This window comes from Anticarsia gemmatalis, chromosome 21 (genome assembly GCF_050436995.1).
Source record: "Anticarsia gemmatalis isolate Benzon Research Colony breed Stoneville strain chromosome 21, ilAntGemm2 primary, whole genome shotgun sequence".
Lineage (NCBI taxonomy): Eukaryota > Metazoa > Arthropoda > Insecta > Lepidoptera > Erebidae > Anticarsia > Anticarsia gemmatalis.
The window spans coordinates 8,119,961-8,144,292 of record NC_134765.1 but is presented as its reverse complement, the minus strand read 5'-3'; the positions used below and the strand labels follow the sequence as shown (position 1 = coordinate 8,144,292).

At 34.6% G+C, this 24,332-nt stretch overlaps 2 protein-coding genes and 1 long non-coding RNA gene across 4 annotated transcripts; 2 read left to right on the top strand and 1 right to left on the bottom strand.

The window, feature by feature from the left end:
• Positions 1–2,741: 2,741 nt before the first annotated feature.
• On the bottom strand, positions 2,742–24,063 carry LOC142982296 (uncharacterized). Its single transcript, XR_012959979.1, has 3 exons — positions 23,836–24,063; positions 22,855–22,949; positions 2,742–6,297 (listed from the first exon to the last, which is right to left on the bottom strand). It is a non-coding gene; the product is annotated as an uncharacterized LOC142982296 (long non-coding RNA).
• Positions 7,865–14,155, top strand: LOC142982081 (glutathione S-transferase 1-like). Of its 2 annotated transcripts, none has more exons than XM_076128410.1 (6): positions 7,865–7,982; positions 8,600–8,751; positions 9,660–9,718; positions 11,223–11,364; positions 11,933–12,126; positions 13,967–14,155. In XM_076128410.1, exons 2-6 carry the CDS (start codon positions 8,608–8,610, stop codon positions 14,088–14,090), a joined length of 663 nt encoding a protein of 220 aa, XP_075984525.1. In that variant the 5' UTR covers positions 7,865–7,982; positions 8,600–8,607; the 3' UTR covers positions 14,091–14,155. The 2 variants fall into 2 exon arrangements, with proteins under 2 accessions (XP_075984525.1, XP_075984524.1); XM_076128409.1 differs by having other exon boundaries at positions 7,896–8,032.
• On the top strand, positions 15,703–21,409 carry LOC142982082 (glutathione S-transferase 1-like). The gene is made up of 6 exons (XM_076128411.1): positions 15,703–15,806; positions 17,984–18,139; positions 18,682–18,740; positions 19,866–20,007; positions 20,410–20,600; positions 20,884–21,409. The coding sequence occupies exons 2-6, from the start codon at positions 17,996–17,998 to the stop codon at positions 20,996–20,998; spliced, it is 651 nt and encodes a 216-aa protein (XP_075984526.1). The 5' UTR covers positions 15,703–15,806; positions 17,984–17,995; the 3' UTR covers positions 20,999–21,409.
• Positions 24,064–24,332: the final 269 nt, after the last annotated feature.

Sequence of the window (24,332 nt, the reverse complement as noted above, 5' to 3'; positions counted from 1 at the left end):
TTTTTAAAGGTAGGATACCTTATTTGACGTCCTCGTCGATACTCGCGCCGCAAGGAGACGACGCTTAGCAGCCACATCAGTCAGCTCGTGACCACGGTCGATGTAATTCGAGCGAAACGTCGGGTGATCAAATACGGTATCCTAACCTTTAAATTGTCAATCACAGCCATGATAAAATATGTATCTATGTAATAACGTTTTTAAACTCTCGCGACTAGTACTTACACATAATATCATAATGCAACGGGTGTTAAACACAATAGAAAATGAAAGGTTATCATATTATCAGTTTACCCTGTGCCTACATACTATATAAGTCATGTAACTAATAATGTATGATTAGTATCAATCGGATCAGAATAAACGCACGTATTTTGGACATCTGCAGTTTCATTGATATTCACCTAATATAGCTACACGACCAAACGTGTACAACCCGACGTTTCGATCGAGTTGTACCGACGCACTGGCTGACCGATGTGACTATCTATGCTTAAGACCCGTTGCATTATAATAATGAACGCTATTTCTTTAAAAATAACATACTAAATGCGACCGGAACTACGCGCTTTTTTAGTCCTAACATAATATTATAAACAAATCAAACGGGCAAACGTAACGTTCAGACGGCTTCTGCATAAAATCGAGAACAAAGATTTTTGCGAAAGAAAATCGTCTTAACATTCAATCATTCGATGTTATTTAATATGTATTGAGGAAGTTGATTTTATTTATTCTTCTCGTTTTCAGTCGATGGAATATCGATGTGATGAACTGGCAACGTGTTTTTATCCAGAATTCCATCATTTGTGACTGCTTCCATGGCGCAGTGGTTAAGGTCGCCACGCCGCTACCCTTGTGTCAGGAGATCGTGGGTTCGATTTCCACACGGAACAATTATTTGTGCGATCCACAAATAATTATTGTTTCGAGTCCGGCTGTGGAGTGGCTCACTGCGCCACGCAGGCAGTCAACATGTATCAAGATAAAAAGAAAGCAAAAGAAGTTTGAAGGGATCGCAGCAAGTGGCGTTTTTTGGTCTCTGATCACCCCAATGGGATATTAATACGTGATGTTTATGTGTTGAATATTTCTCAAAACGGCATGGCATCGTTATTTCCGTGAAACTTTTAACGAGCAATTTCCTGCTCGATGTCTGCTTACTGGATTAATTAAATCTTTCTCCACTCTCGACGCCATATTATTATAATTTAAAGGGCACAGTTCCATTGACAATATTTTAATTATATATGAGCCGATATTCGGCAATGCCGGCTATTTTCTTTGAAATGTACCTATGTTCGTAACCTTGGTTTAGAAACCTGCAAAATTCGTAAGTAATCATAGTCGTTCTGAAAAAAAAACGTTTTTATTTTAAGTAGGAATTTATGAATATAGAACAGTGCATCCTATATTATATTACTAGCGGTTGCCCGCGTGCTTTGTGACTTAGAACATAATTTTCATACAAAACTTCATCCCCTATTTTATACCCTTAGAGGTAGAATTGATCAAAATCCTTTCTTAGCGGATTTGCCTACGTCATAACATCAACCTGCTTGCCAAGTTTGGCTGTGCGTTGATAGATCACTATAAATTTCGGTCGGTCACTTTTGTGTTATACCTACATCTATACTAATATTATTAAGCTGAAGAGTTTGTTTGTTTATTTGAACACGCTTATTTCAGGAACTACGGGTCCGATTTGAAAAAATCTTTCGGTGTTAGATAGTCTATTTATCGAGGAAGGCTATAGGCTATATATCACGCTACGACCAATAGGAGCAGAGTAGCAATAAAAAATGTTACAAAAACGGGGAAAATTTTGACCCATTCTTTTTTATGTGACGCAAGCGAAGTTGCGCGGGTCAGCTATATTTAGATAACACGGTTACACAAACTTTTGCACGGTTATTCATTACCAGCTGACCCGCGCAACTTCGCTTGCGTCACCTAAGAGAATGGAATTTTCCCCGTTTTTGTAACATTTTTCGATGCTATTCCGCTCCTAATGACCGTAGCGTGATGTTATATAGCCTATAGCCTTCCTCGATGAATGGGCTATCTAACACTGAAAGAATTTTTCAAATCGAACCAGTTGTTCTTGAGATTAGCGCGTTCAAACAAACAAACAAACAATCAAACAAACAAACAAACTCTTCAGCTTTATTATATTAGTATAGATATCATATCTCTATGACGTTACAATTGCTTCTCTCTCTATTACATGGGACCAACATTGTAAGCAGTCCATTAAAAAATGTTATACTCAGGTACATAATTGATTAATTAATACACTTATTTCATTTTGGAACAAATGTTTGTAATTTGAATTTGAAAATTTAATACAATTTCAGTATATTTCATTCGAGTAACCAATTACGTTTTTTATTCCGAATTATGCCGTTTTGGCTCGAAAGAGGGATAAGAAGAAAAACACCGATAAGTAATTATTAATAAATAAAAATCTTAAAGCGTGAGAACACGTCATATTAAATTTACCGTCTGCCGAGATATTCTTAATCCGGGCTGTTTTCAGACATATATCGCCATCTATCTGTGAATAGTAGAACTATACTTTTTATAGCTTTATAAAATTATGGAAACTGCCACCTAGTGGCGAATAACCTGACTAACATTGTTGTAACTTGTATACATCGGTTGAATGTAAACTAGTTCAGTGTAGAAATAGTAGATGGTAGTAAGAAAATGAAACACGAGATATTTTTTATATTTATTAAATTGTGATAAAGTTGTAAAGATAAATGCACAAAATTACGCAAAATAATAATAAGGTATAAAATATTAACATTATATTATAACAATATATTCTTTCTTTTTAAGACAATTGTACTTATAATTATTGGTAATATTATGACTAAGGTAGTTTTGGATTTCACCATACAATCACAAGGGGTGGAATGCTAATATTCTTTATATTATTATGACTTCAGAAAACGCCTGGTCGATATACCCAATCCATGTTAGCATTAACTTATTACAAAAGCTAAGCACTGCTGTTTAACGTGGCAATTCTACCAACATTATGAGCGATCCCGACTTACAACTCCTTCCGTTTTGTTTCTCTTTCATTCCATCTTACATCAATTGTATAGAGTTTTAAAATATGTATACTTTGTATATGAAAAAAATAAAATCGTTATTAAATTAGATTAGATTCAATTCATTTGATTCTTCAACGATACACCAATCGTTTTTAACTGAAATACCCAGCATATATAAGATAGCGACATCTGCCACTTTGCCCAAACCAAGAACCGAAGATCCTTCATTCGGAAATCATATTCTAATGGCAGTTAACCAGTGACTTACCTATTAGATATTTATCAACTCCAAGTAAGATTTACTGGCTTTCTTAAGATCGTTAAGTAAATTTGTCACTTCACCGTCGTTTGAAATATTAATATACTGATTATTTTGTATATCATCATAAGTTAAACCTTTTTCCATAAACAATTTGTAAAGAGCTTCTATAGATTTTTCATCTTGGGCAAATTGAATTGCCTTTGACATGAGAGCAGTAGGGACATCATTATCATCCAGTATATTCCCTATAATTTCGAGAAAAGGATTTCCATGATCCAAAAAATTACCCAATCGTGTCCCAGCTAACAGGTTGGTTGATTTTTCAAAGAGTTTTGGATCCGTTATATTACATGCATCAATAATATTGAGTATATCACTTAAAAGCATTTGAATAACAGTATGAAATCTTTGATCTCGCTTGTATCTTAGTACATGTTGTCTTAAAGTAATTTCTGTCGAATCGTGTTCTAGTACTACCTTCATTTGTTTCATTCTGTGGATTAAACATTCAATCATTTTGACACGATTCATTCTTTTACGTTTAATTGGATCGGTTATAAAATTATTATCTTTAGCACGAAGAAATGTTAATAACTCCTGTATGCCACTATAATCTTCAACTGATGCGTTACTTGCGTTTTGTCTTCCAACAATTATTTGATTTTCGTCTGCCCATTTTTGAATTTCATTTCGCATACCAGTAAGATAATTCGACATAGCCGATACATCATTACCCGGTATCGTAGACCCTTTCATTACATTTCCATGTTTTTTACAGAATTCTAAAACCTTTCCTATCAATGTCCAGGGATCGGTAAACTTTTTCATTTGTTCTAGTTTTTGCTGGTAGTTTACGCTGTCTTGGCTACCCTTAGAACAGCGGGAGTTTAATTTTCTTATGACTACCTCTATGGTTTCAGGAGTGTTATCTCGTCGATCTTTCCAAAAAGTATCAGAAAATATCTTAGGGTATTTTTTATTGAGTTCGGATTTCAATTCGTCCCAAAACTTCATGTCTTTTAAAATTGCTTCTACGTATGGTATTATCTTAAATACCAGCTCCTTCAATTCTTTTTCTGTTTTCTCCCTTTTTAAGTCTAAATTCTCTAGAAATTTCTGAATCCAACAAAATTCCTTAATACAATCTTGCCTGTCTTCTGTTTCTTTGAGGAATTCGGGCCAACATTCAAAATTAAAACCGTGTATTTTATAGAGTTCAAAAATTTCATTCTCTTGCTGCGTAGAAATGTTCAATTCTTGAATTCTACTACGTGATAAAGATAGGCCTCTTTCAATCAACGACTTATCTAATATATGTTTGTTAATATCTTGGACAAATTGTATATGCTCCTTTGCTTTTTTTAAGTAATTGACAACTTTTTCATATAGTTCTTTTTTATTTTGTGCAGCATCTATTCGTTTACTTATCGTTAATTGTCCTTTTAAAGTAGCATGTGCTAGGTAAACTCTAAAGTGATGCAAAGATCTGGTTGTAGCAGCCGACATAACAACTTGTACCAAAGCATTTGTAGAATCCGACAAATGTCTTGTTTCGTCTGTGCTTTTTAACATTTCACCAATCACTTGTATAGTTTTTTCGACGGTTAATACTTTGATGTCATCTAATATACTTTTGTCTTTTAAAGTACCTTCTATGAAATAAATTATTTTCTTTAAAGAGTAATCATCTCTTAAATGTTCAAGCAGACGTAAACAATCACCCGTCTCAGTTATGATCGGATTTTCTACAATTTCGGCTTCCATAATACGAGTTCTGAAGTTACTTAAGCGTTTTTCAAAATTCAATCTTTCGAGACATAATATTGCACCATTGTCAATTTTTAGGGGATCATAAGGAACATCAAAAACTTTTTTTTGGTTTTGATAATCAGCTGTGACGTCAGCAATTTCTATGTTTCGGTTTTCAGGTAAATACACCCTCCAATCTTCATTAGTACGGTAGATGAAATGATAAATTGCACATTCTATTTCTTGAAATGAGTTTTCTAATGAGTCAAGAATTAAGTTGCCCGACGAGCTGTTCGGATCTTTTAAATGTTTTTTGAGGAAATCCAAATTATCCAAAATCAGCAATGAGATATTAAAATCCAGTTTACGATAGTACACTTCATCGATCAAGTACTTCATTTTCCTCTTGTAATTACGCATTTTTGGTGTGTTTTTTTCTTCCATGGCCCAAAAGTTATTTTCATGAAAAAGCAAAACTGCTTCAATGATATCGCGAGTTCTTATAATTTTATCGATTTTATTGCCTTTGTGTGGCATAGATTTGTTGCGCAGACCTACATTTTGAAGAATATTGTATAGTTCGTGCTGACTTTTATTGAATTTGATTAAGCGGTCAACGCCAACAATAATTAAAGAATTCTCTAAATTCCAAAGTGCATTGCTGAGAGATTCTCCGTTTCTGTCAATGTTACTGATAACATCGTCTCCGTTATTGTAGTTATAGCCGGCCCAGTGAAGGTTGTCGCACCAAAAGTCGTAAAGCATTTCTACTATTTTAATATCTTTAAAATTTTCAATGGCCGCACGGAATGCTTCTTGCCTCTTCTCATCCACTTGTTCGTTAGTGCAGTTCGAATTGATTAAATAATATAAAATATTCGTATCACGTAAAAAGTATTGCAGAACATCAGGTGTTTCGCGTTTACATGCGGCAATAATTAATTCATTTTGTGTTATACAATTATCCGTGCAGTACAATTTTTGTATAGTTGTTTTATCACAAAGAGTCTTTTGCAAAGTGTCTACCAAATTTTCAATATTAACTAGAGTTTCATTTTGTATTGCATCGTGTAAATTATTTAACTGTGTTAAAGCACTCTTAACTTTTTCCTCGTCTGTCATTGTCATGTTTGAAGTAATGAGTTAAGATAACGGGGTATCGGCCAAGCTTGTTGAGATAATTCACGTAGTTTCACTCGAGTGTCTCTGCAGCTGTCAATGCTGAAACAAAGATAAAAATTCAGTCAAGTTAATATGAATAATTTGTAAATAATAGAGTTTCTAGGGCACAAAAAACCCTAAAACTCCGGATCTCTCGGTTAAAATGAAATTGAGTGATTTCTATTTTCATTAAGAAATTTCCAGTACATTGTTAAAAATCAATGCATTTATTTTCAGTAATTTTTCATCAGTTCCAAAAAACAAAGGCTATAAGAAATAAATTAATTTGACCTATTAATGTCCTACTGCTGGGCAAGGTTCCCGTAATGAGGGAGGGGTCAAGCTTTGAGTCCACCTCGCTGGGCAATTGCGAGTTTGAGGACTTCAAGAATGGTTCTAAAGAACTATCAGGCATGCAAGTTTGCATCACGACGTTTTCTTTGACTGTTGGAACTGTTGGAAGTTGGAAGTGATAATTATTTTGAATAGACGTATTATACTTCTAAAAGTCATTAGCGGGGTCCTAACTGAACGAGCAGCCTCGTGAGGCAATATCTCGGTCCCGCTCATTTCGATCTGAAAAGAGATCTAGATATTGCCCTGCGAGGCTGCTCGCTCAGTCAGGACCCGGCTATTGGTGTGTTGCCTCGGATTCGAACCAGCAACCACTTTCGTGGAAGGTATCAACTTAACCAATCGGTTATAGAATAGAATAATTATTTTTTTGCGTAAATGTGGTAACAAAACATGGTAGAAAAATAAAAATAGATACAACACACATTTTGCCATTTATTATACAATAGCATGCAAATATACAAATAGGTTTTGACATAGGGATGCCATCATTAAAATGATGACTGCTTTTATGCTATAGCCTGTAAGTATGGGAAAATAAGTTGGTAATGTATATTTATAAAAATATTATTTCTATCAAGCACTAAATTACAGTTTAGACTAAGTACCTATTTCCTGGATTTAATAACGTTCGCAGCTGCGGCCAGTAGCACGTCTTTACACCGTAAAACTGTAACTGTATATGATGATAAGAAATAGTTGTACCCACGTCAATAAATATCCATGCACTGTACGTGTATGAATATAATAATGATGTAGGTACAATTAATTTTATCCATTGTTCGACCTAATGTTACCTAAATTTGCTAAATTTGCCAAAACTTCATTATAGGCTTTTCGAAATTATGAGCATATTATTAATGATTAATTATCACATGTTAAAAACAACCTGAGAGATTTCCTTAGAGCACTTGATAGAATGCAGTGTTTGAATCGCACGGGGTCAGTATAGTGGACTCAAGGCTCTCTTTCTGCGGGGTCACCAATGCGTACCACCACATTATTATATAAAACAAAGCCACCAGCCGCTGACTGTCTATCTTATTACAAATAGATAAACGGATTTTCATACGATTTTCACCAATCGATAAAGTGTCTTGCGAGGAAAGTTGTTGTAGGTATATAAATTGTTTAAAATATCCTGGTGTGATCCGAGCAAAGCCGAGAGTAAAGCATTTTTGTTTCTATTCATTGCACAGTCTTTGCATAATTAACGATTAGACTAAGTATCGTCATTGACTTTATAAATAATTCACAATATCACAGTCGTAGATAATTTAAAAAATGCTGCTCGTATCTCAGTATAGTAACGAAGTAATAAGAATCATTCAGAGTTGTGCAGTGACTGTGAATGATTGTGTATCAGTGTCAGCGATAAAGACTGTTCAAAAGTACGTTTAATACTGATAAAGTTCAATATCTTCACAAAAACAAAAAATTCGTGAGTTTACGTTAAGTTATAAACACATTTTTTTGATTTATTGACAACTTAAATCCTGCTTAACCCAAAGGCCTGTGCAGAGGTGTATAAAATACAATTACGTTTCGCCATTTACAATGTTAGGCCTCTAACCAAATCTGTGGTTAAACTGAATTTTTCCATGCCCGCAGAGACCTCGGACTCGAGATCTTTTGACTAACTGCTCCTGCTTATACTCAAAAGTAGTAATATCGACAAACATAATTATCATACCTATATAAAACGTCCCAAAAAAATCTATATATCAATTAACTACACGTTTGGTGCAGTGGTTAAAGTGGTCACATTGCCGGAATAACCGTAGCGTCGCATGTGGTGGGTTCGAAACCCACCCGGGACAAATCTTTGAGTGATGAGCACGAGTATTTGTTTTGAGCCTGGTGGTAAATAATTATCTATATAAGTATGTATTTAGAAGAATATCAGTTTATCAGTTATTTGGTTACCATATTACAAGCTCTGCTTAGTTTGGAATCGAATAACCGTGTGTGAGTTGTCCAATGATCATTATTTATCTATTTGTTTCAGAATCCGCCATGGTTCTAACTTTATATAAAATGGACGCTAGTCCTCCGGTACGTGCTGTGTATATGACGATTGAAGCTCTTAAAATCCCAAATGTGGACTATCGCGATCTGAACTTGCTAGCCGATGAACATCTAACTGAAGAATTCTTGAAGGTGAGTTAAAGCAGCATATAATATACTAGCTGACCCGCGCAACTTCGCTTGCGTCACATAAGAGAGAATGGGTCAAAATTTTCCCCGTTTTTGTAACATTTTTTACTGCTGCTCTGCTCCTATTGGTCGTAGCGTGATGATATATAGCCTATAACCTTCCTCGATATATGGGCTATCTAACACTGAAAGAATTTTTCAAATCGGACCAGTAGTTCCTGAGATTAGCGCGTTCAAACAAACAAACAATCAAACAAACAAACAAACAAACAAACTTCAGCTTTATAATATTATATTATATTAGTATAGATATACATCCAATATCCTCCAATATTATTGATTTATGGTTGTGAATGAGGCAAGGGAAGTTTGTAAGGATCGTACTAAGTGGTGTTCTTTGGTCTCTGCCTACCCCTACGGTAAATAGGCGTGATATTACGGTAGTACTATTACTTATTCTGTGGTGATATTATGTATGTATGTATTATATATGCAAAATAGTTAAATTATCCATTTGTCTCGCATTTGTGGCTTGAAGTTACTTCAAGGCCACAAATATGGGCAGCTTTTTTTTAAAAGGGTTAAAGCGGGTAATCCCTCGCGCGGATCTAGTTTTGTTTAAGGAGTATATTATGTACCTCAGCGGTATTTTTGTACCCCAAATCATCTTTTCGAAAAAGAAAACTACATACGTACTTAGGTACCTACCTAATAAGAATGTTTTAAATCAATTTTAATAAGTATAGTTACACTAGACGCCGCCCGCGGCTTCGTCCGCGTAGAAACCCTTACTGTGTAATTCCCGATCCTTTGGGAACTCCGAGATAAATAGTATTCTGGGTCTTCAGCTACCTATGTACGAAGTGCGCCGGGTCAGTTAGTGTTTAATATTTTTTGTTACCATTTTGCAGATCAATCCACAACACACGATACCTACTTTGACGGATGGCGATTTCAATATTTGGGACAGGTAATTGTTTTTTCTGTACACAAAGCGCATCCACTCGGGCATTTTTAAAGTATTAACAAATGTGAAAAGTGCCAGAAAATTTTAAAAGTCCCTAAAACTACGATTTAAAAAACCTATTTTAGCAAGTCAAACCACTCTTGATTTTTAACCTCCGACGCAAAAAGAGGGGTGTTATAAGTTTGACGCGTCTGTCTGTCTGTGTGATTCAGTGATTTCAATTTAGTTCTTTTGCGATCGACTAAATTGTTTAGGGTCTGGTTGGACTTTGTGTCCGTGGTTTGTATGTTTGAAAAAGTCCCCGGGACACAAGAGGAATTCTTAGTGTAGCTGACGTCTTAAAAAACAAAGTATTGATTTATAGGCTAGACATGCAGGCTCTATAGAAGTTTACTTCTATTATTGGAATGTCAATACTGATATGTTAATTAATTTAAATGAGTATGTATAATATTGTCTCTTGTGTTATTTTCCATCCATGACATGTCTTGATTAAAGTATTGACGTAAAAAGCAACTACCGGAAATGAGTACTTTACATTCTTACGTATTTATTTCTTGTACCAATTACTACAGTACCTACATAGAAATTATCTTAGAATGGCCATGGGCCTTACGTACTAACATAGAGCCTGTTTCACGGCTTATGAATGAGTGTTTATTCCATAGATAAAGTGAGAACAAAAGTATGACATGAAGTTTACTATGTATTAGAGCTTATTATCTAAAAGAGTATTTACTCAGTTTGCTAAGTATTCTATTTAGCGAGGAACCAAGTTATTAGGTATAAGAAAGGTAATGTTTTTTATGAACACAATACAAAGGCATTATAGGAAATTAATAATTAGGTATGTGGTAGAAAAAAATCGAACATAATTTGTACTTACTTATGTAATTTTACGTGTTTTCTTTGTATTACACAATTAGTATATATAACTATGACACTAAGATAACGGTTTTATTATCACAAGGTTAAAGTAAAAGTCAATAAATATATTATTTTTATTCGTGAAATAACTACACAGAACCAAATGTTCATATCATAGACATTAGACATATTATTTAGTCTTGTCAAATTTAGAAGCCGTCTAGTAACAGATTTTGATACTTAAAACATTTCATTTTAAGGTGCTCCCACACAGCAGTTATATAACGTTATACAACATTGTGTAAAACGATAACAAAACAATTTTAATACTAATTTGTTTAAAAACAAATGTTATATGTCAGTTTCTAACGTTATATAAGTGCTGTGTGGGAGCACCATTAAACGAAAGGAAATGGAACGAAACGAATAAAAACGAAGATTTCCGATTATGCCGAATATGCCGAAAAATAATAAATAAAGGAAATCCTTTATTTAGTCTTTTTCGGCATACGTTTCTTCTTCTTAAAGACTTTTGCTGCACTAAGAATTCCTTTTGTGTCCCGGGGACTTTTTCAAACATACAAACCACGGAAACAAAGTCCAACCAGACCCAAAACATATTTTTATATTTGTATTCCAGCCACACAATCATCACGTATTTGGCAAACAAATACGGTAAAGACAATTCTCTTTATCCGACTGACCCCGTGAAAAGAGCTCGAGTTGATGTCATGCTGCACTTTGATAGCGGAACTTTGTATCCTGCACTGCGGTTTAATGACGTAATTATACCTTACTGCTATAACTATTTGCAAATTCTAAAATTCAATGTACATTAGATGTTTAACACCGTTTTGAGTGCAGTATAAAAGTTTAGTAAAAGGTATATCCTTTTACTAAACTTTTATACTGCACTCAAAACGGTGTAGAAAAGCCAGAGTTATATAATAAATTAAATACAATTTTAAAATACCTATATGTTGGACATCTAATACGTAATTTGAATTTATAAATATTGTTAAACATCACTATGGTTGACAATATTTTAGTTTATCTAGATAGTAGGGAAGCTTAATGTGTTTATACCTACTTTTATATTTTATAGTTTTAAAAAGTGAGTAAGTGTGTGTAATATAATAAAAAGAAATATAGGTATATAAAGTTTAGAGTAAACTAAAGTGCTGACCCGGAAATTGGACTTAAAAAGTTCCAGACAGAACGCTACAGAACAGTTCTTCGTGATTTGTTATTTTGCAAAAAGAAAGTCTTTCCTTAGTTTTGCGCTTGGCAAAACATTTAGCGATTCATTTTTATACATAAGGAGAACTGATGGATTATTTAACATTTCAGGAGCCGATATTCTTTGGGACTGCTACCTCTTTTACTCCAGAAGGAGTAGCTAAGATCAAGGCGGCTTATGACTTCACAGAATCGTTTTTGAATGGAGTCCAGTGGCTTGCTGGGGATGAACCGACCTTGGCAGACATAAGCTGCGTGGCTACAATAAGCTCCTTGAATGAGATGATACCTATTGATGCTAAAGAGTAAGTGGTCGAAAATTATTTATACCCGGCCAGTGTTTATTTTTGTTACAAACATTTAATTATTTAAATCCAACAACTTAAAAGAATTCTTGCTCATCTGCTCTACATACATATTATGATCGCTAAGCCTTTCTTCCAAACTATGTTGGAGTCGGCCTCCAGTCTTACGGGATGCAGCTGAATACCAGTGTTTTACATAAAGCGACTGCCTATCCGACCTCTACAACCCAGTTTCCTGGGTTATAACACGATACCCTTCGGTAAGACTGGTTGTCAGACTTTCAAGCTTCTGACTACTGTCAAAGATCTTCCAAATTGACAGCCGGGATCCTTAATTTAACTTGCCTTCCGAAACACGGAGGAACTCGCTATGTATGAGATGGTCACCAATCCACAGAACAACCTTGACAAACGTGGCTTAACCTCAGAGACCGATCCTCGCGGCTGTTGTTAACCAAGCCAAGAGCTGTACATACATACATATGTTCATAATGTCATGCCTTTTTCTCATAGTGGTAGGTAGAGGCCAATTAACGCCACTTGCTACGATCCTTACATACTTCCTTTGCCTCACTTGCACCCATACATCTTGTCATACAGGACCGCTTCAGCAGACCTCTTTGCTCTACATTATCACAGTTTTACGCCAAGACTAATAAAAAAAATGTTAAACACGGTTTTTTGTGTGTTTTAAATTAAATTAGTGATACATTTTTGTAACTACCATTATCGAATTCTGTTTTCTATTTTTGTTTAGATAAGAGTTGTTGAATGTTACGATAACAGATGACTTATAGGGTCATTTAAATTTATATAAATACATTTATTTGTCTTTAAACATGATCTTACGAAAATAACCTTAATTTCATAATTTTCGAGTGTTTTACCACTGTAGGGTAACGCATCTTATCTCTGGTAAACTTCATAGTACAAAAGAGTATTTTTTAGAATTATTACTTATATTCAATTCCATTGATTTTTGTTAATAATCCCTTTAAAATAACGGTTCAACTGTGGTAATTGGTTGGTAAAATAAATAGTTTAGGTTTTCTAGAGTTGAATTTCCTACAACTAACGACTTTTGACAACTGAGCAGTTATTGACAAATTTGATAAGCGAAGATAATTAATTTCTTCAGGTTGTACTGTACATCTTGCTCGCTTAGTGATGTCACCTACTGACTATAGAAATTGGCATTAAAGATAATCTTATTTATTGTACTTAAACAACATACACTTATCAAAAGACTTTGTTGATAAATAACACGATGATAAATATATTGTTAAATTTTGCGTTAATACTGTGATTTTATCATATGACTGTTTTTATCATATCGCTTTAACATTGGCAGCTGATGGGATTGTAAACAAGAATGCAATAATCAATCACAGGAAATTTGAAAAGCCTAAAAGATTTTATAGCAAGAAATATTTTGAAGGCTGTTTCCACTATTACAGATATTATTTTTTTGACAAAAAATTACAGTAACAAAAATCAGCCCTTAAATAATGGCAACCATTGTTATAATTAACTATTTATAGCATATCAGTAGCAGTAGTGTCTGATACATTCTCTAAAATCGGTACTTTCGAGTTAGACATTTAAAACACACTGCACAAATAGTACCTCCGGCGACTGCTAGAGGCGCTGATTCGATTTTCAAACGAATTTGTCGACAGCAGACTGATTCTCGATAGTCGATATAAGGAAATCGCCCTGTAGCACTCCTGGTGTATTTAGTATGAACTGATTTGTCAAGTATATGATACTCAATGATACCGATAACAAATAACAGAAATCACACTACAATAAATATATACAGTTATATATGTTTTTATAGGTACCCCAACATAACCGCCTGGTTAGCCCGCTGCTCAAAGTTAGATTACTACCAGAAAGGCAACACCCCTGGACTGCAGGAATTCGGCGTATTGTTGAAACAGTTCTTGGCAAGAAAATTTTAAAGTGAATTGCAGATAACTACATATGTATATCACTGCGACGATTAAAGAATTTCGACCGTAATTAATTGTCCTCTTTTTTATTTAAATGCTTTTTTTATAATGAACCTAAACCACTTTTCCATCTCGCTGTTGGTTGGCAGCTCCTTGCATGATCAATTATTCTATCAACCAAATAGTAAATCTTTTGGTGATCGTAAGTTTCTTGCTAGCTCTTCTCATAAGGCTCTATCCCCTTTCCGAGCTAGTGGTAGATTCAGTAATTGTAACGACTATCGTAAGTGTCAATATTTGACCTAAATTAATAAATGATTTGATTTAGATCATGTAAAGTCCTCAACACGTGTTTTGTCTACGTGGTAGAATCAAGGCCAAAGATCTTTATTTTTTTATGAATCTAGGACACATGGCATAACAATTATAGTTTAAACTACTAGGAACTTCCGCCAAAGACTGTCTTTACGGTGGGGTTGGTAGTGTAACCTGCTCCTGATCGTGAGGTCTCGGTTCCGATTACCGGATCGGGAAAAGTACTATTGGTCTTTATAAATCTATAACCCTCTTATTCATAAACACTCTATAAACCTATCTTAGTTAAACAACTACTAAAATATGTTTTCTATCTTTCATTTCTCTAAGGAGTGAAAGAAACAAAACACTTTATAAGCCTTTTATAACTTCATATATTATATCTCTACTACGACATAACGACCTACCATTATTCAATAATACATGAATGTTAACTCAAAAACAAACAGGTTCAAATATTCAGTCCACAATCAATTTGGACACGTGATCGAAGTACTAATGGTACTGCAGTCGGTCATTATCGTGTCAAGCACCGAGAGTATAATGAAGTAGATAACATATAACCTACATATGTGCGTTTAGAATACAAGGAGTAGTGAAAATACGAATGAGGCCAACAATGCCACAATTTCTAGCTGTATTGGCAATGATTTTAGTTAAAATCCTCAATGTCTCTAACAAATTTCAGGCACGCAAAGTTTCGTCATGATGTTTTCCTTTACCGTAAGAGCATGTGATGATTATTTTTAATACGCCCATGGCGTGTTGTCCTTAATTTAACTTTACCACTCGGCTATCACTGTATTGAAGAAAATCGCAAGTGATTCTTTCTACTTCTTGGTTGAATGCTAAAAGTACACATACAGTCAGTGTTGCGATAAGTGATTCAATTTAAGGCCTTTATATTACACCAGATAACTTTGTGTGTCTGTTAACTGCAAAGCAGTTGCGCGAAAGGCAAAAAATAAAAACAAAACACGTGTGTGAGGATTGCAGCTGATAGACACGATGGCGTCTATCTGTCCTTAACCTACGTTCTTTTTCTTTGCTACTACTTACTTTTCCTATGTTTTATTTAGCTGTTTTAGCAAACAAAAGTTCACAAAAGTCTGTATAGTTTTTTATTTCAAAACATACTTGATAGTCTTAGGCGAATTAAAGATAATGATAAATTTCATGTATAACTATGTACATAGAATGTTACAATAAGTGTTAAAACAACAGTTTATCCCAAGTGCAATTTTTTACAACTTGATATGTTAAAAAAATATTACTGCAGCTTTCTTATGCCGCATCCCACTATGCCAACATGAAAGTCGCCTAACGGTAAATACAAACTGGTCCGAGTGTTCATATCACTAGAGAAAGCCACAGTGCGAAGACGTGTTTATTTTCTTGGAGTGAACTAAGGTATGTGATGTTTTAAGTCGATACTCTAAGTGAATTGAGTCATCTAACAGATATAGATATTTTATCTTTATATATATAATTCTTCTGTAAGTGTGTATGTCACTGAACTTCTCTTAAACGACTGGACCGATTTTGATGAAATTTTTTGTGTGTGTTCAAGGGGATCTGAGAATTGTTTAGATTCACAATTTTGGCCGCTGGACAATGTTTTTTTAATTGATTTTTAATTTATTAGACAGGACAACGTCTGTCGGGTCCGCTAGGTATTTTTATATACTCGAACATATTATGTATATACTTTACGTATAACCATGATCTTATGAGTGTATTTTTTATGAAAGGATAATAAGTAATTACCGAGTGATAATAACAAAAATCAAATCATTTTATACCAAAGGAAGAAGAACAATTTGCCTTCAAATTTCAAAAATTCAATTTACAGGAGTGCGATTTGAAGGCACATCTATATTATAGTAATTTTATTGTAATGTCAGTTGACTCATTTTAGTTAGGAGGTATCGAAATATTCTCATTAAATAAAGTCTGGATATTTTTGTAGTCTCAACTCGAGTACTGGACTATTTGCTCTACAGAATTTTTTTTTCAAATTGTATATTTATAACAGGCTTACCTGCAGCTCCCTCACATATTTTGAAATAATTTCTCATAAAAACTTTAATCTGCATCTTGAAGATAATTGTACAACCTCAATAAGCCAAATTAAAGTTAAGTTATACCATTCTTGAGTTTGGCACTTGGTGATTCATTTATAGAGCGATCATATATTTTATGAAGATTATATTAGACTATTTTTTATTTACTACTATAAATAATGTGAGAATGCTAACAGGTGCATTCATTCATTTATGCATTTATGTTTTGACCTTAAGTGTATCGACCAGCCTTCGAGTTCCCTTTAAGTTACTTTTTCCACTTTATACGCGGGGATTGGGAGAGGGGATAGTGAAGACTATTAGAACAGCGTTTCCATATTTATTTACGGACGTAAAAAGAAGGTATTCTTATTCCGAAAGTGAAAAATCTATAGGGAACTTAGAAATCAATGCTACCTATATTTCTTATAGATAAAAAGAAATTCAAATATCTTTATTGTGATAACCGGTATATTGTAAAATATTTTGCTACAGAGCAAGAGGGGCTGTTACTTAGGCTTAATACTTAATGTAGGTATTCGTTAGTCCTGTATGATGTATGAATGTGAAAGAAGCAAAGAAGGTTTGTAAGGATCTTACCAAGCGGCGTTCTCTCGTCTCTGCCTACAAGAAAAATGCGTGATTTTATGTAGGTAGGTATGTATATGCTAAATAATACTGATGTACCGATGTAGACGTAAACAATTTGCTCATACTCAAACGATGCTGACAAGCGAAGACCAATTTTGAACGTTAAAACAACGCATGTGGAATCAGTTTGCTAAATCCATTGATATCCTGTACCATTGCACTGTTGACGGGACACAGGACGTAATGGTTTATATTTAGCACAGTATCACTCAAACGCTGGTTGGAGTTTATTATCTATTGTTTTCAAATCATATACCTACCTAACTATCTAATATACTTAGGTCAGTATTACAAAACTTTTAAGGACCACAAATACATGTTATCCACGTACATAAAACCACGTTTGCCATAGGGGTAGGCCAGAGAAGAGAAGAGACTAGAGAACGCCACTTGGTATGTTACAAACTTTATTTGCTTCATACGTTTTGTCATACAAGACAGTTACATGTAAAAAATGTACCCGGGTCGCCAACGGTGGCTTAATTTTTAATACAGCTATAATGCCTATCAGAATCAGACGACACAGTCAAAGATATCCACAGACTGAGCAGCTAAAGCAGCGCCTATGCAGTTGTTAAGTGTCTCACAATGAAGTCCTTTTATACCTATTTAATATAGATTTTTATGATGATGTGCTGATCAGTTTTGGTCTCCGGTCCGAGCTTAACTTAATAGGAACTGACCAAAAAAAAATAGTATCGTAGCTTTGTAAAATCTTGTATTTTTTCATTCCGGGACAGCAAAGTAAAATTACGGGACACAGGGCAACACGCAATATTCCGGGACAATCCCGGAAATCCCGGCCATCTGGCAACCGTAGTGGCAGGTAATGTCATGTCAAGAATCAACATAAGATGTTTCGTTTTTTCGCAGGATAAATTGAAAATGGTACTGACACTTTACAAATTAGACGCGAGTCCCCCTGTTAGGGCCGTACTTATGACGATCGAGGCCCTCAAAATTCCTGACGTAGAGTACATAGACGTCAATTTACTAGAAGGTGACCACTTGAAAGAGGAGTATACGAAGGTAAGAGTTAGTTATAAGTATTTGTAAATACTTGTGATTTGTAGTTACGTTCTTTTAAAACGAACAGTGATAATAGGGACGATGACTAAGCTTGTTTTTTTTAGTCCATCTAGTAAATTGTGAAAAAAAAAATTACACAAGTATTTGTAATTTTTGTGCATAATCAAATTATTACCGCAATACGTTGAGTTCAAAAGTCGAACGACGTCATGTTTGAGAACAAAATGTACAACACCGTCACGTCATTGGCTCCCACTCCATAACTTGAATGCTTTTTAAGTAAGTCACTTTATAGGTTTTTAATTAAAAAAAAATACGTGTATAAATTTTTCGATTATCTGACTGGTGGACTAATTATAATTTCTGTTCTGTTTCCTTGGTAACATCCCTATTACAATGAAACCCCTCCCATTACAACTAGTATTTTCTTATGAGTAATATTATTTTTAACTCTAAATCTAAATATTTTTACTCAATTTAATAGAATACATTACAGCCTTTTGAATTGCTTAATATTTAATTTTATGCTAATACCATTTCAGTTAAATCCACAACACACCGTTCCTACACTGAAGCATGATGACTTCGTGATTTGGGATAGGTAAGAATCGAACCCTTAAATAAACTAAAAAATCTATATATATATAAATGAAACCAGTTTTCCTTGGTCACGGCATCACGCGAATGAATGGCTGGACCGATTTTACTAATTATGTTTGTGTTGCATTTGTTATTATTAGGAGAAGGTTCTTACGGAAAAAAATATTGAGAAAATCTCTCAGAAATATTGAAAAATAGACATTTAATTTTGCATATTTGAGGCGGTACGAAGTTCGCCGGGTCTAGTCGCTTATATAAATGGTAAAAGTTTCTACATTATAGATGTAAAAAAAACTAAAAACAATTTGGAACCAGTTTCGTCAGAATTGTTGGCTGGTTGAGAGATAATAGAGTCGCCTTCGTAAATTTTACTTAGTAAGAATATACATTATATGTACATTACATATACTAAAAATGTATTTATATTGGTCCACTTAGCACAGGACGATACAAAGTGCATATTGACATGGTAGTCGTCATTACTTATCGAGTAAACATTAGATTAGATTAAGTACTCACAGCTTTACAAACTGAAGGTATTTATATCTAAGTATTAGATGAGCAAATTATATGATAACATATCAAATACTATTATTTATTACTTAAAATATTTTATTGAACTATATTTCTGCTCAATTATTCGTCCGTGTGAAATCAATTTCCGATTGACGCGAACGGACTGTAATTAAGTTTACAATCTGTTGCTATTTTAATATTTCATTTATATATTTATGTGCTTTATATTAGCTCGGGAAAAAAGTCTTTTTGCATTATAGTATGTATGAACTTGTAATAAAATCTCTTTGGCTTCAAGAATCACAAATGAGTAGGTACACGGTACATGAGGTTTCTTTCAGGGAGCTCGTGAGGTACCCAAATATGGAGTTCTTTTGTGTAGAGAAAAGATTTTATTACAAATTCATACATACTATAATGCGAAAAGACTTTTTCCCCAACCTAATATTTCCAAGCAATGTCTGAAAAAAAATCAAGACACTTAAGACACATTTCTTTTCCGTGTGAAGAGCGTTACTGTGTTACGTACATTTGTCACATAATTACATATTTTGCTTTTATTATCAAAATAATGAATTAATGTAACGTTCTAATTCATTCGTGATTTCAGTCATGCGATCAACGGCTACCTGGTGAGCACTTTTGGTGAAGACGATTCTTTGTACCCTACAGACCCTAAGAAGAGAGCTATAGTAGACCAACGTTTGCATTTCGACAGCGGAATCTTATTCCCAGCGATTCGTGGTGCAGCAGTAAGTTATAATACTTATCTTTATATTCAAAAATGCCTAAACATAATAATAATTAATTTAGCACACTAAAAAAGTCCTACTGCTGGGCAAGGGTCTCCTCCCGAAATGAGGGTGGGGTTAGGCCTTGAGTCCACCGCGCTGGCCAAGTGCGAGTTGGAGACTTTGCATACATTCGAGAACTTTTCTAAGGAACTCTCAGGCATGCAAGGTTGGATCACAATGTTTCCTTGACAGTTGGAACAAGTAGTAATTATTTCTAACACACACATAACTCTAGAAAAGTCCTCGGTGTGTTGCCTTCGACCACTTGTGTGGGAGGCGCAGCTTAAACCACTCGGCTACCACTGATATAACACAATGCATACTTATTACATTCGACCTATATATATTGTCTGTTTTAAGGAGCCTGTCATCTTCAGAGGTCAAAAACAATTCTCGGAAGAAGCACTGAACAAAATACAGTCTGCTTACGGGTTGGCAGATCGGTTCTGCACTTCCACTTGGATCGCTGGAGACGAGATAACTTTGGCAGACATTTGCTGTGTCAGCACAATTAGTTCAATGGATACTATACTACCAATAGATAAAGAAACGTAAGTTGGCATTACCTAAGTATTTCATCGCTAAGTTACCTATGCAAGTATTTGATGCCCAACAGGGACATGCATACAAAATATCATGCCTTTTCCTCGTAAAGGTAGGCGGAGACCAAACGCTACTTGCTACGATATTTACAAAAAAAATCCCAAAAAAAAAAATAGTTTCCAGCAACATTCTCGCCGTTCATCAACAACGTTGATCAATTGTTGCTAAACAAATTTTTATCATGAATATCAGGTTTAAGTCAGTTACTAATAAGACTTTTGACTTTTTCAGGTTCGTCAACTTATGGGCTTGGTTTCAACGATGCTCTGAACAAGAATTTTATAAAGTTGGTAACGCACCAGGATTGGAGCAGATTCGGGCATTATTTAAATCTAAACTGGAATAAAATCTGCACACCCGCCGTGTCCCGAGCGAGCAGCATTGAGAGGCAATATCTCGATCACGCTCATTTCGATGTAAAAGAAAAGAGACCTAGATAGTAGAGCTAATCACTATTTAATATAAATATTTTTTCACAGTGTTAGATATTCAAAATTGCACTCAATGAACACTTTAAGCTTAGTAGATTCCTATCAGATTTTTTGTGAAAAAAAAAACGATTTAATGGTTTTAAGACACATAATTAAGTAATGTTCAATAAGTATGTTCACCATTTTCAAGTATTCAATAGTATTAAATATCGATTAAAAGACATTGATTTACTTAGTTGTTATCATGACTTTAATAAGTACTTTTGCGTAAAATTATTGTTAATTAAACATTTGGATTTAGATAAAAATAAAATTGACATTACGCAGTATTGTTTTATTTTAACTAGATACTTAAAGTTTCGAAAATACAAAAATCCTGCATGAAAAGCAATAAATATTAAGCAAATAATAAGGGAAATAAATTAATATGCAAAAAAAACAACATAAATAATTTCCTTTACATACTTTGAAAGTAAAATAAATATTGCACCTTTTTATAAATTATAATATTGGTAAAATAGATATTGTTACTTTTACGAGTAGGTACAAGTTCAATAGTTTTTCGTTAACCCAGTTATCAAAAAGGATTTCAGATTTTAGATTCCCTAGATAAACTAAATACAATCTTCCAAGCAGAATGTATAGGAATCACTAAGGCAGCACAAGCAGTCGCAGCCAGAGATGTCAGAGACTTTAAAATAAAAATTGTCTCGGACAGTGCATCCATGCTACAAGCCTTACAAAATAACGTTATAACATCTGCCCTTGTTCTGGAATGCCATAATGCGCTCCAGGCTATTGCACGTACGAACACGGTTACCCTGCAATGGATCAAAGGGCACAGCAACTCAATGGGAAACGATGCAGCTGATGAACTAGCTAAAAGGGGATCAAATGGAACAGTACTTGGACCGGAACCACTACTGCCTATTCCCCCAAGCACAAATTAAATCTTGGCTGAACAGAAACACCGAAGCGAAACACCTAAAAGAATGGAACAACAGCAAAGGTTGCAGGCAAACTAAGGCTGCAGTTCCGGTGGCACCTAAGAATCTTGCCCGCAACCTTATCAGTCTAAAAAGGGACAAAATACGCAAGGTAATAGGAATCCTAACCGGCCATTGTCCCCTAAACAAACATCTATGTACAATAGGTGTGACGGACAGCCCTCTGTGCAGAGGATGCATGGAGGCAGAGGAAACACCACAACATGTACTTGTGGAATGCAACAGCGTGGCGGACCAACGAGCGCGAACAAAAATATTGACAACAACACTCCAGGAAGCCTGCAACAACTTGAAAAAGCTACTGAAGTTCTGGGAGGAACTAGGATGGCTGGAGTGAGGGTGAATCAACGCAACAATGTGAGAGGGTAGATACACGCACAAAGGCCCATTTAAGAGGCTAAGTGCGGAAAAAGCCCAGAAAACCTAACCTAACCTAACCTATCAAAAAGGATTGTTCATAGTCAACTGTATATAAAGTGTAGTAATTTTGAAAAACAAATGGCATTTATAGCCGAGTGGTATAAGTTGGTACCTTCCACGCAAGTGGTCGCAGGTTCGAGCCCTAGGCATTAGGCAACACACCAATGACTGCTTGAAGTTATGTGTGTATTAGAAATTATTATCACTTGTTCCAACGGTGAAGGCAAACATTCTGTGTCTCTCTCAGAATGGGAAAGGGCGTAAAGACCATCACACTTGTTAAGTGCGGTTCAGACATGGCCAAGATATTGAAATAAAATAAAAATCATGCAACCATTACATACCATATAAGTATTTTTTTCAAAAATTACAAATATACTTATGGCTTCATGTGTAATGTACTCCAATAGTTTTTTGTAGATGATGTCTTTGACTAGATCTGAAAATAACAATTTAAATATTAATGCCTTATAATCCAACAAGTTTTTATACATTTACTGAGGGCATGCAAAGCACCCCCACTTGGCCAGCGTGGTGGACTCATGGCCTAACCCTTCCCTCATTACGGGAGGAGACAAGGAGATAAACAACCTGCAAGCTTGTCCAGTTGATGGTGGCCTGTTAAGTAGAGCTACTTTAGAAATACTGACAACTATATTATTGTTTTATCTCTACATGTGTCCCACTTCGGGGCAAAAGTCTCCCCTCATTCCTCCAAAATATGTCTATCCTGTATCATACCCTGCTACAATGGATCCAAAAATGCCATTAAGTCACAACCTGCGCCATGGTCGGCTTCAACAACAATCACTTCTAACCAGGATAGATTGTGCATGCCAAGTCACTCTAGTAAAATATTGGATTGTAGTTACTTTTTTTTAATCGCAAGTTGCAGTCAGGTAAAGTGATAGACAATTGTTATTGGGTTTACCACCTCTCTAGATTGTTTAATTTAACTTTACACAAACAGTATGAGTCTACATGCAGACATAATATCAAACCTGTTAGTAGGTACTTTTTCCTTGTACAAATTTTTAACCAACATTATGGTTATTTTCAATGGTACAATGCAAGGCATTTGATGATCTTGTGTAATTAAGGAATGATATCGAAATATTGTATGATTGGCGGGTTCTTGGAGAGACGAAATACCTTGTAAGACCTAACTGTATCCAAAATCACACCAATAAATGATTTGATTTGCTTTGATAAACAAACAAAAATAACAAAATCACGCCTTTTTCATACAGGGAGAGGCAGACCAGAGGTTAATTGTTTAATAACTAGTTACAATTTACACTGTTACAGAAATTTAAGGTACTTACATAGATACGCCTATTTATAATCTGAAAAATATCACTTTTCCCGCTCTTTTGTTTATGATTTTCTATGCTCGAAATAAAAATTGAGCTTTCCTTTGTTCTAATTTCCAACCCGATAACATAAATTCACATTTTTCTGAAAATATTTCTTCATTGATTGCTATGAAAATTTAACCATACAATAAGAAAATTATTGATTGTAATTAATATTAGTCATCGCACTACGAGTTTTAAAATGTTTGCGATAAATCTGACAATTTTGACATTAATGACATTAAGAACTTTCGACTTTGGTCAAAGAACCAATCACGTTTGTGGATGAAGAAACGTTTTGTTAACTTTCATTCATAATTTTACTTAAAACACTTTGTTACGGTCAACTACTTAACTGTTAGGTACTTAAAAAATAAATCAGATGTAAGAAATAAATATATATGAACTCTTCATAATTAAAATTTTTACTAACAACGTTTTACCTACAATAGTTCAATGTCTGGTTC

What these genes read in the sequence shown, in the direction of transcription:
- LOC142982081 (XM_076128410.1), top strand. Translation starts at nt 8,608, where the DNA reads ATGGTTCTAACTTTATATAAAATGGACGCTAGTCCTCCGGTACGTGCT. An exon ending in GATTTCAATATTTGGGACAG is followed by an intron (nt 9,719 to 11,222) that starts GTAATTGTTTTT and finishes TTTGTATTCCAG; the next exon opens with CCACACAATCATCACGTATT. An exon ending in CTGCACTGCGGTTTAATGAC is followed by an intron (nt 11,365 to 11,932) that starts GTAATTATACCT and finishes TTAACATTTCAG; the next exon opens with GAGCCGATATTCTTTGGGAC.
- LOC142982082 (XM_076128411.1), top strand. Translation starts at nt 17,996, where the DNA reads ATGGTACTGACACTTTACAAATTAGACGCGAGTCCCCCTGTTAGGGCC. An exon ending in TGAAAGAGGAGTATACGAAG is followed by an intron (nt 18,140 to 18,681) that starts GTAAGAGTTAGT and finishes ATACCATTTCAG; the next exon opens with TTAAATCCACAACACACCGT. An exon ending in CTACCAATAGATAAAGAAAC is followed by an intron (nt 20,601 to 20,883) that starts GTAAGTTGGCAT and finishes TGACTTTTTCAG; the next exon opens with GTTCGTCAACTTATGGGCTT.